Source organism: Artibeus jamaicensis, unplaced genomic scaffold (genome assembly GCF_021234435.1).
Source record: "Artibeus jamaicensis isolate MK-2021 breed Jamaican fruit bat unplaced genomic scaffold, CSHL_Jam_final contig_387, whole genome shotgun sequence".
Classification (NCBI taxonomy): Eukaryota; Metazoa; Chordata; class Mammalia; order Chiroptera; family Phyllostomidae; genus Artibeus; species Artibeus jamaicensis.
Window position 1 is genome coordinate 29,152,718 of NW_026521812.1, and position 20,439 is coordinate 29,173,156.

Here is a 20,439-nt window from a genome sequence, read left to right on the forward strand (position 1 = left end):
CATCCAGGCCTTTATTGGGTTCAGTTAGCACAGGAATACAGGTAAAGTTCATTAATCATTGTCAGGCAGGGAGGACCAAGCAATAGATAACATACAAAGAACTAGGAGGGCTTATTCTGAGTCAGGGTCTGTTAGCTAAAGGGCTACAAAACTTTGAGAAACAAATTCATTTCCTGCTCCGACCCTTATCATTTAATTGAGAACATTCTTAGCAAGGCAGTTTTCACAGGATTTTACATATTCTTTCTCAGGCCTGATCACCTGGGGAGAGCCCACCCTTTCTGCACACGGCTGCACCGCCCTCTGTCATCGTTTCAGGCTTAAGTCAGGAAGAGGAGACAAGATAGCCAAGGAATTAGGAGACTTCTCATGGACAGAATGAGGACTCAAACTTTGTCAAAGCCGAGGGGCGAGGGTCTGTCACCCCCTTTCTCCAAGTCCTTCCCTGAGGCCTCCATGTGATCATGCCTGTCTTAGGTCGTTCCCCCCTTGGGGAATTCTACCTGTCATTGGCTAACTGATCAAGCATTGGGGGCCAGTTATTGATGAAGTAAAAGGAGCAGAAGCAGTGCTCCTGCCAGGGAGATAAGCTTTGTCTCCTTAGTGGCTTATGGTCCGAAGGTCGCTCACTCAGCCTTAGCCATGGGAGGGTTACAGCTCCTGAAACCAGGCAGAGTGGTTCCCAACAATGTCTTCTATTGTAAAATTATAATAGAATATATAGCATGCTTAAAGTGATCTGGGTTCCCTATAAATAAGAAAGTAAAAATAAAATGTCAGAACATCTATGCTATTTATCCTCACTACTCTAGTCACCAAATTTCAGAAAAAAACCTGCCACCAGTAAGTTATAGGTTAGTGAGGCTAACCTATAGCTAACCACACTAACCACATATATTAGTATCATTCTGAAAAATTACTTATTTTCTTCAGGAATATAACATGTATTAAATAATAAGGGGTAGATGATCTCTGTGGTCTTTATAAATAATGGCATATTTCATAAAATGGGGGGTTTTCTTTGGTTTTCAAAGGCTGTGTAATGATGAAATCTGCAAAATATTTAAAAGTTTTGATTATTTTAATTATTGTCAATAGGTACTAGGTCTCAGCTTCTGTATTCCATTATGTCTTATTTTTGTTGTTGTTGTATTTTCTGTACTTAATTGTTATTCTTCAAATGTTGGGATTAAATCTGTGTAAAGGATTTTGTCACATAAGTAAAAGTATTGGCAGCTAATGACCTAGAAAAGATGAAGAGGCTGACCAGCTTTAATTTTCTTCCATTATATCATCAAATCAAGTTAGAAAATTATTCTCAGAGGATAGCTTGTAGCTGTATTGAATATTTCATAATATTTTGTGATTATTGCATCCTGACAAGGAGGTTATTAAAGAGAGTAAAATATCCGACATGGGGAATTTTCTGCAGAATATATTTTTATAATTACCTTTCCTTGGATAAAATGATTGACTATATTTAGCTAAGTAGAGTCTGTATTTATAAGTAAGGTAAATATGGCCAATCCAGCACCAATTCCTGTCGATTATTGATTTTTTTCTCCTAAATATTTATCAGGCTCATCCATGTCCTCTCTGTGTTTACTGAGATACTCTCCTAGTCTGAGCCTGTACCATTTCTCCTTGATTACTGCTATAATATTGTAACTGGGGCCCCAGCATCCCATCCTCCCCCACCAGTTCTTCCCCCACAGACAGTGAGACTTGCAGTCTGATGAGTTCCAGTCCTTCCCTCACTCCCAGACTCCGTCCCATGAAAAACAGCAACAGTCAGAAAAACATTGTATTTGGTTTGGAGAATGTTCAAGTTATATTCATTCTTCTTTGATAGTATGATATAAAATCCTGCTGTTTCATAAAAGATGAGAATCTAGGCCACTAAAGTTCAGCTCAGTCCAGAAGGAGCCATCAAAATCCCACCTATTCTCAACAGCTTTCACCCTAAGTGGAGTAACATCCAGATGCTCAGAACGTCATCCCCTGAGGCCACAAGGGAGCAGTGGGGCTGCCTTCTCTGTTCAGGACTCAGTATAGGGGCCTCCTTCCTTGTATCAGTTTTAAATTTTTCAGTTTAGCATATGTACATAAACAGATTAGAGAAGAGGACGTTTCATTCACCAATTCACAAAAATCCATTATAAGACAGTGTCTTAAACATAACTTTTAACCTAAATATCTGTGTAGTGGAACGTATTTTATATAAATTCTACTATTAAATGTAGAAATATTTATTCTGTTTTCTAATTAGGTAAGAATTGTTACACCATTATTATGGGATTAATAATTATTGCCAGCAAAAAAATGTAATACATTAACAGTTCTTGACTGTACGTACCCTGTGCCATACCACTTCAGGACATTGTGGGTAAGCGAGCTGTCAGGAGTGTCACTGTCCCTGCTCTTTTGTGTCTGCGATTTACTGAGGGAGAAATATTTAAGCAGGCAATATAGTGTAATTAATGCAGAGATAGTCTTTTTGGTCACAGAGATGCCCAAAAAGCCTGTAGAAGGGAGATATTATTGGGTGTTATGGTTTAGGAAAGCCTCCTAAACAATTCATCGTGGGAGCTGGAGAATGTGTAGACATTTATATATATGTGGTTTTGTTTTAGTTTAATAAAAGTGGGATCCTATTTTATGTGTATATGTTTGTATAAAATGCATAATATTGTGCCCTTTCACTTAATATCAGTATGTATAGATCTACATTATAACCTTCTAAAAAACTTCATGTATGTTTCGGTCTGTATGCCTTTTTCTAGGCTAGAGTTCTAGAAGTGAGCTTTGCCATACAGTCAAAACAACAAGCCATTGTTGACAAGCCATTTCAGCTTGAAGCCATTGTAGATAGTTTGGTAAAATAATTTTGGGCAGTGATTTGCTTAAAAGAAATCTAGATAGTATGGTGAGAATCAGTTTTCTTAACTGAGTAGAAAATGGATATTGGAGTCTGGGGGTCCTAGAAGTTGACAGATTTACTTAGCCAGTTTTTCTTGGCTCAGGTCTCAATATCAGAATAGCTTGGGGAATGTTTTCCTATACACATATTGGTATTCTTTTTGATAATAGATGATGCTGGCATCATTTACAGTGTAGGAAGCCAGACTCTGAAATCAGGGCATCAGTGGGGCTGATTCCTGGCCATGCTCTGAGCCCAGGCCTCTCCCTGCTTCTGTGGTTGCCGGCAGTCTTTGGTGTTCGGTAGCTTGGAGGCCCACCACTCCAGTCTCTGCTCCAGAACACAGGACATTCTCTGAGTGTTGTTACATTTCTCCTTTTTGTGAGGGCACCAGGAGTTGTATTAGGGCTTGAATGACCTACTCCAAGATGACCTTATCTTAACTTGATTTGCATCTGCAAGGACCCTATTTCCAAAGAAGATCACATTCACAGGTACCAGGAATTAGGACTTGAACAAAACTTTTTGGGAGACACAATTCAACTCACAATGGACACCTTAAATAAAAAGGGAGGTGTATAATAGGTTTATTTGAGTGATAGCACATTGTGATTTTGATTGGCATTTCTCTGGTGATTAGTGACATTGAGTCCATTTTCATATACTGGGTGGGGGTTCCCAGGGGACTGCTGGTAACATGGTGCCATGGATGCTGCCTCAAGGGCATGGAGCTGTCTTACTTGAGCTGCTAGAGCCATTGGGTAGGTGTTGGTAGAATCAGGAGCCTGGGCTTGCAGGAGCCTTGCAGGGAGGCACTGAGGGCCTTGCAAGTTAGAAATAGGGCACTCACTTTACTTCTCCAACAGGGCAGATATCTCTCTGTGCTGGGCCCCCTGGACTTAGAGGAGGGGTGATGGGGGTAATGTGAATCTTCTCTACTCTCCGGAATGTATCTTTTCTTATTTCTGTGCATTATCCACATACTTTAATTCACCACCTGGAATCCTAAGCTATTCCGAAGTTATTTTCATGCACGACTAGTTGTTAAAATTGATGTTTCTGAGCAGGGATGACTGAATGGTAAAAATTCTTCTGCCACTTTGCTGAGATCACTTCCAGTTTTTCAATTGGGTGCCAGGAAAGCTTAGAGCCAGTTTCTGTACTTAATCACAGATTCTGAATTGGCTGATCCTTTGGATGTATTTGCTTTTCTCCTTCTTTATCAATTTTTGTGCCTCACTGTTAGTGTATGTGCATTTCTGTTATTTCAAAGCCAGTGAAAAATAATTGTATTTGATCCCTTTTTCAGTGCTATAAAGTATATTATAGAAATGGACAGAAATGAGAAAAAAGTGCAGGAAAATGTGCAATTTCGCTGAGCTCTGTGCCTTTGTCATACTGGTGTTATCTGTGTAGTTTATACCCTGAGTTATGCGCAGAGTTGGTGGCAGTTGGTTACAAAAGGTCAGCTGCCCCTTTATAGGTGACTTTTGTATTTCATCACATTGTGTGAGACTTTGGACCTCATTTCACTTCTTTTCTGTTTTTTTTGTTTTGTTTTGTTTTTTAGTATAAGCTTCTAAACTTCTTGGCTTTATCTTTGTATTCCTAACCATAGACATGGAGTGAGTGACTTAGTCATAAACTTCTAGTGAGAAATTCTCCTTTGGATAACCACGAATTGTGGCTGAATAGTCACATTTCCTGCCTTTGTTCTTTTTCTAAGTAAAATAAAAAGGATGCAAATAGTATAAATAGATAAACAGTAAGGAAAGGTAGTTTCCTCATTTGCACTTATTTTCTTCAGCCTACTCCCTGTAATAATTTAAGACTTTAGAATCCTCCCTTCATCTTTTTCCCATCAGTATATCTCCAACAAATACTTGCTTATTTGTTTTTGAATTAGTAAAAACTCTTAATATTGAATGTCTGGAATCTTAATATTGAATGTCTGGAATTATTTGAGGAAATGAAAAGAATGGTATTATTTTGAATCATTTTTGTGAACTACAGAATACATTTTTAGCTCATCACATTTGAAGTTTTATACTTTTCTTTTACAGTATGACATTTTAAATTGTTTCATTTTAGTAAGAAATCGACCCTCAAACCGAGCTTTGCAGGTGTGGCAGGAAAGAGGTAGAGTCTGTCAAAGGTTCAAAGTCGTGTGAGGGAGGATTTTCCCCCACTTTCACAGGGTACTTTCATCAGTCTGATCTGGGGGGAAAACTACAAAACCAAGGAAACCTGCTCTCTATGAGCCACATCCCAATGTACAGAATAGGACTTACCATAGGACAAATTTCTACCACAAATTACTCACATGTGAAGAACTTGCCTTTGTGAAGTGAGCAGAAGCAAAATCCCTGTGAAGTGGTCTATCACCCTTGCTCAGACTTCAGTAGAATGAAATCCTGGGGCATCATGGACAAGCAGTTAGAATGGTGAGAGCAAGGTCTTTATGGTTTATACACATGGCAGTATGAGCTATTTTTATACTTTTCTCTATCATGTGAAATCAGTTAAGTTTTAGGGTAAAACTAAAGGATGGTATCCTTTCAAGCTTATGCCAGTAACACTCGACTTTAGTATGTATGACCTGGAAAGTGTTTTAAATCAACAAAAAGAAAAGTGTAAGGAAAATTTTATTCTAGCTGTAAACACATGTGATCTAGAAAGTATTTTCTTAAATGTTCAGCTTTGATTATATACTATAGGGACTTTTTCTCCCCTACTCCCAGCACTCCATGCTCTCTTCCTTCAAAAGTTTTAGACTGTTTTATTGAATTATATGTTATTTCTTTATTTAATATTACTAATGAAATTTTTAACTAAAATAGTGTAGAATTTTTTAAACATGGAAATACCAAGACTACATTCTTTATACTTTAGCTTGACCATACATATCTTTTCAATGAAGAATATGTATTAAGAATACCTTCATATTTAAAGATTTCCCAATTTTTATATTTTCATTCCATAATTGAAGGCTGTCATCCTTGACATAGATATAAGTAGCTACTTCAGATGACTCTGTGCTTTACATGTGTTGGTGTGCGCTCAGGCATGTGAATTGATGGGAGAGAAAGGAACATAAAAAATGTGGAAAAGTAGTTGGAACTGACTGATTGGTTGTGGTGTCCTGGGGGCAGGTATAATCTCCAAGCTGTCAGATTCCATTACAGGCACTGTTGCCATCTATCCGAGCTGACGTGTGTAGCAGAGGTTAGTATAACTGTAATTATTTGTGTATTTATAGAATCTAACTCATGCGACATTTTAGATTTAATCGTTAAATTAAAATATTCATACAATTATAAGCTTGTTGGTTGAGTAATATGTGATTATGTGTTTTAAGAAGGAAGGTAGACTTCCTGAATCTCGCACTGTTGCCTGGTCTACATCTGTAGCATTGGAACGTGCTTTGTAACAACTCCAGGCTCTTTTCACCATAAAACGTGTATTAAGCAAGAATTCATGACTGCTGCTCTTTAACTTATTAATGGATTCTAACATTTTCAACTTAAATGAACTACATTTCGTCAGTCGTAAGACACATTTTAAAAATTTACTTGATAGTATTTTTCATTAATTTCTCAGTGACACACAAAATAATGTTGTAACTTATAATCAGTGGTTCCTGAGATGTGATGAAATATACTAATATGCTCTTGGATTTCAATGACTATATTTTGGTATTTTACCATTCTGGTTTATAAAAAAGTCATTTATATATTTAGTTTAGACATTTTTTTCTAATTTCCTACAATCTAAGTACCAAAAATTTCAAAATAAATTTTAATATTATAAAGGCATGCAAGTATACTTTTATTTTTAAACTTTTCATATTCTTTGGATTTAACAATTTATTTAACATTTTACATCTAGTTTTAATTTATACTTATCTGCCTCAAGGGAAAAAATGACACTAACAGCATAAATTATTTTTTTAATGTTGAAATTCAATATGATATGAATATGACTTGCATAACTTTATAGTAGCTATAACAGTATGTTTTAAACATAAAACAGATGATTTTTAGAGGCCACAGACATTTATCTGTTTCTGAGGCTAGATATGTATTGTTGATAGTCATTTTAGGATTGTGTTTTTCTGTATAACAATTTAATTTATTGGAATTAGAAGGTTTTATGGACTGAGATGGGTATGAAAAATGTGAAAAAACAAGGATATATTTTGTTTTAAAATAAGGAGCAACAAGAATAACATTAAGGAAATATGTGGGTTGTGCAGTCTAAATTATGTGTCTGATTTCTCATTTGAGGTCAAAGATTTCCCATAAGTATATTGAACCTCCTTATCTTTTTGCTTTTGGTGCTTATCGAGATCGTTGAGGAGAAGATTGATGAACGGACAGGAAATTAGCTTAAATTTAGAAGCTGACACCTGTACTTTAAAAAATACAAAAGTATTTCCAATTAGTAGTTGGAAGAATTTAGACTTACATGCAACATTCCATATTTGGTCCCTTTGTCAAGGTGTTTGCAGTGCACACAGAAACACACACGCACGATCAGACAAGAGGTGATATGTGATCAGTGAATGTCAGAAGCACAAAATCATATTTGCTTATTTTTTCATAGCCTGGAATATTCTCTTTTTCTATGTCTGGCTAACTTTTATTTCTGTTCAGTTCTGGGATCTCCTCTTGCCATTTAAGTTTTGTTTTTAATTATAAGTTACATAAACTTATGTATATGCTTATAGCATGTATATGCACATCTTTCTGTTATTGAAATAAAATATACCCACACAATAGTGCAACAATTGTAAATGAACAGCTTGATACATTTTTCTAAAGTGAATATACTAATGTAGTCACCACCCAGAGACAGAAGAGTGAAAATGGCCCCCTATCTTACACCACTCACCAAATGCACCACAGAATGGATAAAGACATATTGTAATACCTGAAGCTGTAAAACTACTTGAAGGTAATATGGGGGAAATGTTCCTTGACATTGGTCTTGGGAATCATTTTTGGGGTATGACACCAGAAGCACATGGAACAAAAAGAAGAAACAGCTAGGGCAAAACATACGTGAAAAAGCCTCTACAGAGCAAAAGAAACAATCAGCAACATGAAAAGACAAGCTCCAGAATGGGAACAAAAGGTTGTCAAACTATCTGATGAGGGGTAAATGTCCAAAATATGTAAGAAACTTATAAAACGTAATGGCAGAAAATAATCCAATTACAAAATGGGCAAGGGCTTATTAAATAGACATTTTTTTCTAAAGAAGACATACAGTGGCCACCATGTGTATGGAAGGATGCTCAACGTCATTAATCTTCAGGGAAGTGCAAATTAGGGTTGCAATAAGATGTCACACACCTGCTAGAATGGCTGTTGTCAAAAAGACAGGAGATAACAAATGTTATCAAGGATGTGGACAAAAGGGAACCCTTTTGCACTGTTGGTGGGAATGTTGTTACCACTATGGATAACAGTGTAGGGGTTTCTCAAAACATTAAGAAGAAGACTACTATATGATGCAGCAGTTCTACTTCTGTATATATATCCAGATGAAATCCCCATCTTGAAGAGATATCTGTGCTCCTGTGCTCTTTGCAGCATTGTTCTCAATAGCTAGGACATGGAAACAACCTATTCATCAGTAGGTGAATGGGTACAGAAAATGTGATATAATTAAGCATTATTCAGCTATAAAAAAGGAAATCCAGCCTTTTTCCACAACATGATGGACCTCGAGGACATTGTGCTGAGTGTGAAATAAGTCAGAGAAAGAGAAATGCTGTGTGTTTCACTGAACATAAGGAATATAAAATTACCAAACTCAAGGAAACAGTATCATTGGTGGCTGCTAGGACCTGGGGGCTGGGGGAAGTGGACACATGCTGGTCAAAGTGTGCGAGCTTCCAGCTCAAGATAATGTGTTCTGGAGACTAACGTCTCACGTGGTGAATGTAGTTGACAATACTATACTATAGACTTGCGAGTTGTTAAGAAAGTGTACCGTAAATGTTGTCGCCACACGCGCATGCACCTGTGTGCTCACACACACAACCATGCAGTTATGCGAGGGGTCACAAGCTTTCACTAATGTGATTGAGGTAAGCATTTTGCAATATATGTATTTGTATCAAATCACATTGCACACGTAAATTTATGTGTTAAATGTCAACCATAACAAAGCTGGGAGAGGAAAGGGGAGATAAAATGACTTCCTCTAAATCACAAAGTTTTAAAGGCAAAAGATAATATTGTTATTATTAATGTTGAAGTGAATGACCAGATGAATTAGTTTTGATTAGTCTTAGGTCCTGACAAGTCATTTGGTTTGGCTGTCAAATGGATGAACATTTTAAAACTGAATACACCAAATCTTCGGCACAGTGCTGGCATATATCATCTTGACTGTGTCATTTTCCCAGTGGACAGGTTGAAATTGGAACAGTTTGGAATGACTTTTATACTCCTGAGGGCATATGGACATGTATTGAGAGAAATTTAATTTGACAGTGAGAATATTGACCATTAACCGCTGCCCTGGCACAGGAGCAGGTGGAAGTTCCAATTCATTAGGCACACGTGTTACTTTCTAGGCATTTCAGGTCAGGGAACTGAAGTCATGAAATACTGAAGTAAACGAAGCCACTTGTCACTACCCTGAAAGTTAAGTACAGAAAACAAAATACCAAAATGAATTTTTAAGATCTGGTGGTATATTTTTCTGATGTCTGAAAAATCTGACTTTACAATTTAATTGCTACCACATTGGCATCGTGGTAAATTAATTATAAGGAAGTATTGGCACAGTAGGCTATGTTCATGGTGAAGGAGGTAGCCAAGCTTTGTATTTATTAGTATAATTTAATGGTGTACTTTGTAGCTTCCCTAATATTTACTACTAATAAACTTGGTATTTTATAATTGAATATGACATAAATTTACAGTTTAAGAGAATTGTTTTTGAAAAGTGATAAGCATGCTTTTTATGAAAAGCGTTTTTAGTAAGTGATCTCTGGGTATATTTATGGTATATACATTTGTTATTATATTTTGGGTTATTTTAAATTTGTCATTTTTCAAAATAGACTAATTTATTATAATATAAAAGATATTAATTCACAGTGAATTTTTCAGCCCATTTTAGATCTGAAAATTCATTATACATCCATTTATACTTAGTTCCAGTAGCCTATTTTTTCCATAAAATTTGATATACTCTCAGCATTGCCCTTTAACTTTATCAACTTAAGTAGGTAGCTTTGGATTTGTAGTATTTCACACCTTAGACATTAATTCCTTAATCCATTTCATTACAGCTTGCCAATTAATGTGGTATTGAAGCACATCAGTTAAATTTTGTGGTCAATATAGTTCACTTCAAAATGATAGCTGTGATATCTCTAATAATATAACAGGGTGTGTTGATAAATTTGGATTGTGCATTTCTTAAGAACTTATTTAGCATTTGCAATCTAAAAAAAAAAAGATTATTGTCATCCCTGTAGGTGACTTCAAAACACATGTGAAATAACATAACGAGAGCGAGAGCGTTGACACCACAGTCTGACTTCCGTTCATTTAACCTCTTCAAAGCACAGTTGTGTTGTGATTCCTGGTACCCTGGCTAAGAATAGCTTTGGTTTCAGTTTGTCACCTCAGGTGTTCTTTGAATTATCCACTTACAGGATCCTTCCTAATAATGTTATTATAGTAGAAGACATTACTAAATTTGCTATCTTTTTCTCCGCCACAGTATGCTTTATAGAGGACACAGACAATTCAACATGTAAAACAGCAAATAGACATTTAATCAAAGGCTCTTGTCAAATGGTCCGCTGAAGTTCTCGTGAAGTTCTCCCCGGGCCCACCTCCTGCTCAGTTGTATGTCCCGGACCACTAGGGACTCACTCTCTGGGTTCCTGTTGTCTGCCAGTTATGGTGTAGTAGTTATGTTCATTTTTAGAAGAAAGTTCTGTATATGTAGTTGAAATTCGATGGCATTTTTTTAAAACTGGGTATCAGTAGTAAACTTCCTGCACGTTTGGGTAAGTACAAACAGGTGACCATTCCTAGAGTGAATTCTTGCTTCCTTTCTCATTTCCATTTAATGCTTCGTCCACTTCTTTGTTCCTCTTCAAATAAAGACCATTGTCCGTATATGCAGACTTAAAAGGTAGTGTCATTTGTTTTTTACATTGTAAGATGCTTTTAAAAAAAAACTTGTCTATTTTGAACACTTCACCCTGCAGTGTAAAGACCAACTGCTTCATTGAGTTTTAAATAACTGTTTAATATCAGAACATAGAGGGCAGTCCTGCTGAAGTGACCATTGCCTACAGTGAATTAGATATCATTCTGGGATATTCTAACACTTTTTATTTATCTGTGTGTAGGTGACCAATTGTATTTTTTTTTGAGTGACACAGTTGAAATTTAAGTAATCTATGTCACTTCTTCACCTTTTTAATAACTTTTCTTGTCTTATAGATGCTTGTGACCACACCAGAAAAATGGGACGTAGTGACGAGGAAGAGTGTTGGGGATGTAGCTGTTTCCCAAATTGTAAAGCTTCTTATTCTCGATGAAGTTCACTTGCTGCATGAAGACAGAGGACCAGTATTAGAAAGCATAGTGGCACGTACTTTACGGCAGGTAAGAGGGGGTTCCTTAAAAGCTCCTTTTGGAGGGATGAGTAACTTTTTAATCTGAAATGTAGCACTCAGAGAAATATTAATATGTATTGTTCCTGGGGACAAAATTAATTTTACTAGGCACAAAACTTGAGCTATTTCATTTTCATGTTAAAAGCAACCCCATCTTCCAAGTCTTATTTTATTGGAGTCTCTTTAACTAAAATAAGTACTGGAAAACTTCTGTTTTAAATCTATATTGTAAAGCTAAATCACTGACTAAGCAGTGTTTAAATGTGTTAGACCAACTCCTCCCTCTGAAAGAAATCTAAATGATTTATATTTTTCTGCTATATTAGGTAAAATGAGATATAATCACATAATATGCATAGTCTAAATCATTATGTTTTAAGAGACTGTGCGTGTTGTCTCTAGTTTTAGACTTTTGTGGTTACCATTAAGTAGTCCAAACTAAGATTGGTAGGTTCACCAGGGTCTTGTGATTACTGTCTGTTGCGGTATGTGTAAGACACAGGTGAAGAAAACCAGTCCGAAGCTGCCATCACTGCTCTGCAGGTCCTTTCTTGCTGCAGTCGATCGGCTCTGAGCCACATTTTACATGAGATCTCAACAGAAGTGTGCAGAGAATCATTGGCACGAAAGAGAACTGTTTTTATCATGAGGTGTTTTCATTTTACACACTGGTACTTACCTACGTCAGTGATGTATTTTAGGGAGCCATGCCACAGGAATCCATATTCCAGGTTTGTTTAGATGCAGTCACCTGGAGAGAGACCACATCCATCAGCTAAAAGCATTACAAAGATAAGGACTTTCCTGCAGCTGTAGTACGTTAGAGGTCAAGTAAATACCATTAGTACATTTACCAGGTCTGTCATTAGCGTGTTTACTAGAGAATTTGACCAGATCATCCTTCTTTTTCGAGTATTGCCAGTTGAGGGGAAAACTAGGTCAGTATATGTACACAGACACACAAAACATACTGCATCATATACAAGGTATATTTTGAAACAATCATTCTAAATATATAGATATTGTAAAAATAATTTATAAATGCACGATGGTATAATTTTTATACATAATTTACAAATATAACCTAGATAAAGTTAAATATATAAAGTAAATACATAAAGGTTATGTTATAGGTTTATTATGTGTGCGATATAATTATGTAAATACATGTATTAATGTGATATAGAAATACACAATATATTGTGTCTAATGTATATTGATATATCCTACACACTGGCAACTCCATAATATAATCAAATTCCAATTATATAGTTTATCACTACTATGCTCATAAATTTTTGGTGACTTGCTATTTTTATCTGAAGAAAAGTGTTCAAATTGCTTAACGGGACATTAAACATTGTTGAAACTCCGATCTGTCTAATTTTAGCCTCTACGTGTTGTTTAGCTGCCTTAGGTTTTAGCCACACAAAACTATTTGTTCCTTCTCTACCTCCTTTCCAGTGGCACTGACCCTTTTTCAAAGATGAAACTTGTACTAAAGTCAGAGTATATTTTTGGTTATGAGATTAATAGTTAAAAATGAAAATTTATATCTCCATCATTCTACTCATCCATCTGTTGAAAACCTACTATTCTTTTGACGTTGCCAAATACTGCTCTTGTAAAGTGTTTCCCAGTTCACCTTTGGGTTCCCTATATACTTTCCTTTCTTGGCACATTTTTAGCATTTAAGAGTGTTACTTATAATTTCACAGCTTGCTATAATTAATTCTATTTTGGTCTTTATTCCCTAGATTTGATTTCCTTGACAGGGGGTGTGTGTGGTTCTCCTCATATTTCCAATGTACTAGTGCAGTACAACTATTGCTAGCAAATAGCAAAGCACCTGTTTTTATCTGTTCCTTGTGATGACCAGATTGTCCCAGTAGATGGCGGTGTTTTACACGGCACCGCAACATTGGTAGCTAAGGAGCAGGGAGCTATTCTGATGCAGTGTAGATTCATTCTCTTCTGGTTCCGAGTTGCATGGTGGGAGGCAGGACGAAATTCAAAACACATTTGGAATAACTGAGAGAAGTTTGGAAAAGAGAAAAGTGTAAGAAAGGCCAAATATGTTGCATTTAACAACACTGAACTAATACTCTCTTCTTAACTGTTTTCAGTGAATAGGGAGACTATTCAAACTTAGATTTTTATGTGAGGGAGAATGTAATAAAAACTATGCCTAGCTTTAGGGCTAAGAAAGAGAGGTTGCTGAAAAATACTGATTTTTATAGCTTCTAACAATAATTTTTAGGTGAGTATATATAGCATATAGATCTTTGAGATTTGGTTTAGGATTATGACGTTACAAGTTATCCCCATTTAGAAGGAAGTGTTTCTCACATGGCTTATCTGTATTGAGAATAATTGTGTTTTTAAATTTTATTTTATTTATTTATCTTTAGAAGGGAAGGGAAGGAGAGAGGGAGAGAAATATCAATGTGTAGTTGCTTCTCATGCTTCCCTTGCTGGGAACTGGCCCCTCCTGGGAACTGGCCTACAACCCAGGCATGTGCCCTGTTGGGGAATCAAACGAGATCCTCTGGTTTGCAGGCCCGCGCTCAGTCCACTGAGCTACACCAGCCAGGGCTAATTATGTTTTAGATTTAAAAAATACAGTTCTTTTAAAAAGTGGATTTTTAGTAGAAAAGTATCTCTGGTGTTTGTAGGGTACCATGTATTTTTAAAGTTTTTAAAATTAATAACTCTTGTGCTGTAAGTAATGATTTTAAAACAAAAAGTCAGTTTTATTTTCTTTCAGATAAGCATCAGTGCTACTTAGGACTGTCATATAATTAAAAATGACCATTCTAATTCCTATACTGTGTTTTTATCACAAGTAAGGGAGATTTCTTAAATAATGGGTGTGGTCATCTTCTCTTTGTAATTAGAGTTTCTTAGTTTTTGATTGGTTTGGGTTTGATTGCTGATACCTGTAAGATTAATACCTGATACCTGTAAGTAATCTGATTGATTTGATTTGGTTTGGGTTTATTACTGATACCTGTAAGATTTCCTTAGTGAAAGCAAATTCATAGTAAAAAGTAGTTGTATGTATTTGTGCTTTGATTTTCATCCATATCCATCTGTCTGTGTGAATCTGTATCTTACTCAGTAGTGTATCCCCCTTGACTAAAGGCTAAGTCCTAAGCCAGAATCGATGGATGGATGCTTCTGAAAGTATTCATGTCTCTTTCACTGGCCTACTTTGCTTACACCCACTGAATCTTCTTGACGGCGGAGCAAACTTATCCACGGCTTTTGCAGAAAAGTGCTATCAAGTTGTTGTTAGTGGCATCACAGGATCATAATAATGTCTTTTAATTGTCAAGTGAATAGAATTTTGGGGCCATTCCCTTTGTTTTATATTTCCAGGTATATGACATTGTCATCAGAGAATGGGGCTTATATTACTTTTACTTATGCCATATACTGTGGTTTTTGTGATTTTCATGCATTTTTAGGAAAAAGGAAGAAAACATTAACTAATAAGATTTTTCCAGTTCAAGAAATCTACTAAACTTATGTTTTTGATTATTTTATATCATCTGAGATGTCACCTTTAGGCCAGTTTTCCTTCATATGATCTTTTAGATTATGTGTTATAATTCTGTATTCCTTGGGGGATTTTGTTTTATTGACTGTTTCATACTTTATATTTACTAAAATTTATTGTAAACTTAATAAAAATCCAGATGTGTTGAATTTGCCTCATACATTAATTAAAATAATCCACATAGGTTGAATCCACGCAGAGTATGATAAGGATTCTTGGACTCTCTGCAACCTTGCCCAACTACCTCGATGTTGCTACATTTTTACACGTCAATCCCTACATTGGACTTTTCTACTTTGATGGCCGTTTTCGACCAGTTCCTCTTGGACAGACATTTGTGGGGGTTAAAAGTGCAAATAAGGTAAATGTTAATTTAATAATTATACTTTTTCTAAAATATTTTTGTCGATGTACTGTTTAATACTTATTTGAGATTAGAGACTTTAAAGGATCATTTCAGTAGTATTACAAATATAAAATCCTAGACAAAGTCAAGCAGTTTCTTAACTATATGTAGGAGAGTAATTCCTCTTCCAAAAAGTTGTTTATAGTAGTTTGCATTGCTATTATCAATGTATATTTTTGTATTCTCAGCTAAGAATACAAGTTATATAAAAGAATATACATTTCAAAAGGTTATTTTGATATGATTAAAAATGAGTGTTAAATAATAAAAGGCTATCATTAAACCAGTAATACATACTTTGATATTTATCTAAAACAAGTAACCTTGTATGCAAGTAAAAAATAATTTCATGGTAGCAACTATTAAGGGAAGTGCTCTGTTTAACTTACAATGTTCTATCCTATTACATTAATTATATCTATCTATAGATAGATATATGTAAGTAGAAAGTTTAGAAACTCATGACGTGATTCAGTTGTTTGGAAGAACATTGGAAAATGGTGTTGTGTGATATATCTGATTCCGTATAGCTAATGACTTTGGCTAGAATTCAACCTAAAATACACTGAAAAATTATTAGCAGTTTTATTTGGAAGAATTGTGTCTTGAATCATTGATGGGGAGTAAATTACCTTGTGATTATCTTACCTACCTTAGTAGTATAAAACATGGATTTCAGAATGCTAAAGTGTTTACATTATTAAAACAAAAAAATTGAAGCCATAGTTATTTCAGATGTATATAACGTTTTCATCCCCTCCAGACTCTTAATAAACGTTAAGTAAAGAGATACAGCCTGTGTCCCATGCCTGTTCCTTTGGGTTAACTCCCTCATTTTTAACTGAAAACTTTCTCATCATTAATCAGGAAAATGAAACTCTTTTTTAATGTAGTGAATTTGATACTAAATTTCCAATTAATCAGAAATATGTTCTATGTATGCATTACAGAAACAGCACAGTTCTTTGCATGTCACTTTTGTATACCATAATATTCTATATTCTGTTGGTAATCTTCTAGTGATTTTGAGAACTCTGTAATTTATATACATTAACTACAAGGAAAACTGTAGTTTACAGAATGAAATAGAAGAATGGCTGAAGAATGGGCTTGTCTAGGGAAAGCAGAGAAAAGAACTTTATTCTAAAATATGTATGAGTAGTTTATTATCCTTTAAATTATTGTCTTTAAAAAACTTGGCACTCTCAGAAACAGTACTCTGAAAGTATTCTAGGGTGTGTTTTTATTTGTATTTTTAAATTACATTGTGATATTTATATTGTGTTTGCTATTTCTGAGGTCTAGCTAGTCTGAAAGTAAATAAAGATGCATTGTAATTGGCAGGTTTTTATAAGTAGAAAGTTTATAATTGCCTCATTTGATTTTTTTTAACATTTTAAACACTTTAAGGTGCAACAATTGAATAACATGGATGAAGTATGCTATGAAAGTGTTTTGAAGCAAGTAAAGGCTGGACACCAGGTATAGTTTATCCTGTTTTTAGACAACTCTTAATGGTTAAAATGATTAATTATTATGCTGTTAAGAACATTTTTCTAGTATTCCAAGAGGTTTTATTTCTTAATTTTCTAGCCCAATGGGTAATAAGATATTTATAGATAATATAAGCATACTGATATTGAGAGGTCATTCTGTTATGTTTGCTATTTTTATTCAGTAGATGAAAGAAAAGAATTTTATCCTGTAATTTAAAAAAATTTTTTTAAAGCACCAACCTCTTCTTATACTTCAAAACTTTTAATGGACATTTTTTTTACATAATGTAAAAGTTTTAATAGTGTCATTTGAAATAGATACAATAAAGTTTTGTATTGTTTTATGGTGTTTGGAAACAAAGCAGTTTCACTTTTAAACTCCAATGTCTCAAGTGCTCCAATCAAGATTTTTAAAGAAAAAGTGGAATGCTAACAGTTGCTTACAATAAAGCTTAATCATTGCCCAATCATATACGGTTCTTTGAATCACTTTTTTCCATGTTGCTAGGCTAAAAAAATATGACATTTAAATGAAATATTTTCTAGTTCTTCAATTTTTAACTTTGTTGTAAGAATAGTGGAATCCTTTCATTTCCAGACTAAATCTTGTGTGGAGCCCCGATATGTAAAGCAATCAGAGATGAATTAGACTGGAGAGCGTGGAAACTGCCCACAGAGCATTCCTGATGCACTTTGTCCCTTTGTAAGAAAGCTTTAAAATCAGGTTTCCTGCTAATCTCAAGAGAATGTCCTTAACTTTAAGAATAACTTTTAAGAAAAAAAATTGGTGACTGATTTATAAAGTATTAGTGGCTTACCTTACCTCGTGATTAGTAAATGCCTAAAACTGCTAAAATTATCTCACCTTGATTATCTCACTGAATTCTCTCAGCAGCCAATGAGGCAGATACTATTATCCTCACTGGACAGATAAAGAAAGTTAGGTACTGTGTGAAATAAAGTAGCATGTCCCTATTATTGGATTAGTGCAGTTACACATCCAGGCCTTGTGCGTGTAGAGTCATCAATAACCATTGTCTCATTATCACTTTATTTTCTTCTCTTTTTGTATCAGTGTTATTCTTTGATCCTCATTATGAAACTACTTTGTGGGTTGCATTGCTTATCATGTCCAAGTAAAGAAATGTAAAGGAACAATATTCTTTTTTTAGATCAAAAAATAGCCCCAAATACTAGTCATTTATTTTGGGTCAGGAGACAGGAAACTTATTCTATAAAAGAGCCAGGTAGTAAATAGTTTAGGCTTTGTGGACCTTACATTTTCTGCCGTAGCCACTCGACGCTGCTGCTATGGAATGAAAGCAGCATGGACAGTGTATGAACAGTCAGGCGTGGCTGTGTTCCAATAAAGCTTTATTTACAGAAACACATCAACTGCACTTGACTTGCAGGCTATAGGTTGCCAGCCTGTGTTCTAGATTGCCTTATGAGATTTAATTTAAGTGAATGCCTGATGATCCTAAAATGCTGTCTAGAGAAGGATAGGATTTCACAGAAAATGCTAAAAGAAAGAAATGTCCTATATGGCCAGTGTTTCTAAAAGGGTAGGATAAATTCAGTGTAATTGGGTACATGTAACAACCATGGACATTTATTTTCAACTTTTATATTACAGAAGATATAAACTTGGTAGCTAAAGGGCTTATAAAATTATATGCTGTTTTAAAATATGTAGTAAATATTTAAATGTTTTCTCATTAAACTGTTTAAACATAGACTTCACTGTTAGAGCAGTTTTGGGTTAATAGCATTACGGAACAGAAAGTAGAGTCCCATACACCCCTTGCCCTTCACAGGCACATTTTCTTCGCTATCAGCATCCTGCACCAAGGCGGTGCATTTCTTTCAATCAATACACCTCATTGACATGTCACCCTAAAGCCCATGGTTTACATTAGGGTTTACTCCTGTTGTTGCCCATTCAGTGGGTTTGGACAAACGTATAATGACACATGTCCACTATTATAAAGCCACCAGGAATTAATTTCACTGCCCTGAAAACTTTCTGTGTTCTCAGCCTATTCATCGGTCCTTACCTTTAAACACTGATCTTTTTACCATCTCCCTAGTTTTGCCTTTTCAGAATGTCATGTACAGTAACCCCCCACCCCCACCCATGGTTTCTCTTTCTGCAGTTTCAGCACCTGCAGTCAACTGCAGTCTGAAAATAGTAAATGGAAAATACCAGAAACAAACAATTCCTAAGTTTGAAGCTGCACACTGTTCTGAGAGGTGTGATGAGATCTTGCACTGTCCGGTTCTGCCCTTCCCTGTTTTATGCCTCTGTCCTGCCTATCCATGCTGTGAGCAGGTCCTTGAATAGTGTCATTTCATTCAACATCATTTTCTTCTATCACATTTAGCACTCAATGACCAGATAAGTGGTACTTGCTACACTACTTTGGAACATAGGACTGCTTCTCATGGAAGGAAATCACTGCTTTAACATTAAAGAAGAGTAGTCTTTATGGTCATAAAGACCATAGTCGTCTTAGCCTGGTAAATACATATGTCCATGTGTAAACATACACAATAATAAATACTTCCATAAGTAAATAGCTTAGTAATGCCATTACTGCCAGAACAGCACCTGTTTTGAGGCCTGAGGAGCTGTGAGTCACTCCTCTTTGTAGCATTATAGTCTTTATCATGTAATTTATGTATCATACAATCATTTATAATTATTCATTAAGTGTATTTATTATATTACATTCTTTTTTCCATATAATCTTATATTATAAAATATTTCTTAGAAAAATAGAATGCAGCCTATTCCTGAATGTTGGGGAAAGTAGCAGATAGGTCGGTAAAAATACAAGTAAAATGTCACGTAAGGGATCCTAGGAAGGTTATATTGTCTTCCTCTTCTGCTGTCATTCTCGTTAATGTAGGGGCTAACGACTTTCTCTCAAAATCTGGTTTATAGTTCAGATGCTGTCTGGAGGTACTTGGTGAGTAGAGAAGAGATCTTGCCATTGGCTCTCTCTTCCTTGGTGTAAATTTGTTCAGTACACTACTTTTCCAAGTGAAATCTGCCAGAGGACTGGCATTGGCAGTAGTAAATTCTGGCAGGACAGAATTGGGGTTGAGGATTGGTTCACACTACTTCCTGTTTAGAAAGGACCGCCTTGGGCATCACACCCAAGGGAGACTTTAGGGCTGGCTGCTCTAGGACACAAGGAACCTGGGAAGGGAGAGCATGCGAAGCTGAGGTGGAAGTTGCGTGTACGCATCAGCTCCCATCCCTCCGTGTGTACGTCCTGGCGTTCACAATTGTCACCCTTTAAAGGGCGTGAGACTACCAAGCTGATTCCTTCTCCTGCACGCTTGTCTAGCTAAATATGCACTCTGGGTGTCTGTGTCAAGTGTGATTAC

At 35.6% G+C, this 20,439-nt stretch overlaps 1 protein-coding gene across 2 annotated transcripts in view; it reads left to right on the plus strand.

Moving 5' to 3' along the window:
* The window catches only part of ASCC3 (activating signal cointegrator 1 complex subunit 3), a 301,569-nt gene that overhangs the window by 99,843 nt on the left and 181,287 nt on the right, over positions 1-20,439 (plus strand). For both annotated transcript variants that reach the window (XM_053664954.1, XM_053664955.1), the window contains exons 11-13: positions 11,404-11,568; positions 15,326-15,502; positions 16,958-17,029. In XM_053664954.1, coding sequence (XP_053520929.1) covers positions 11,404-11,568; positions 15,326-15,502; positions 16,958-17,029 — 414 coding nt within the window. The remainder of the gene's footprint in view (positions 1-11,403; positions 11,569-15,325; positions 15,503-16,957; positions 17,030-20,439) is intronic.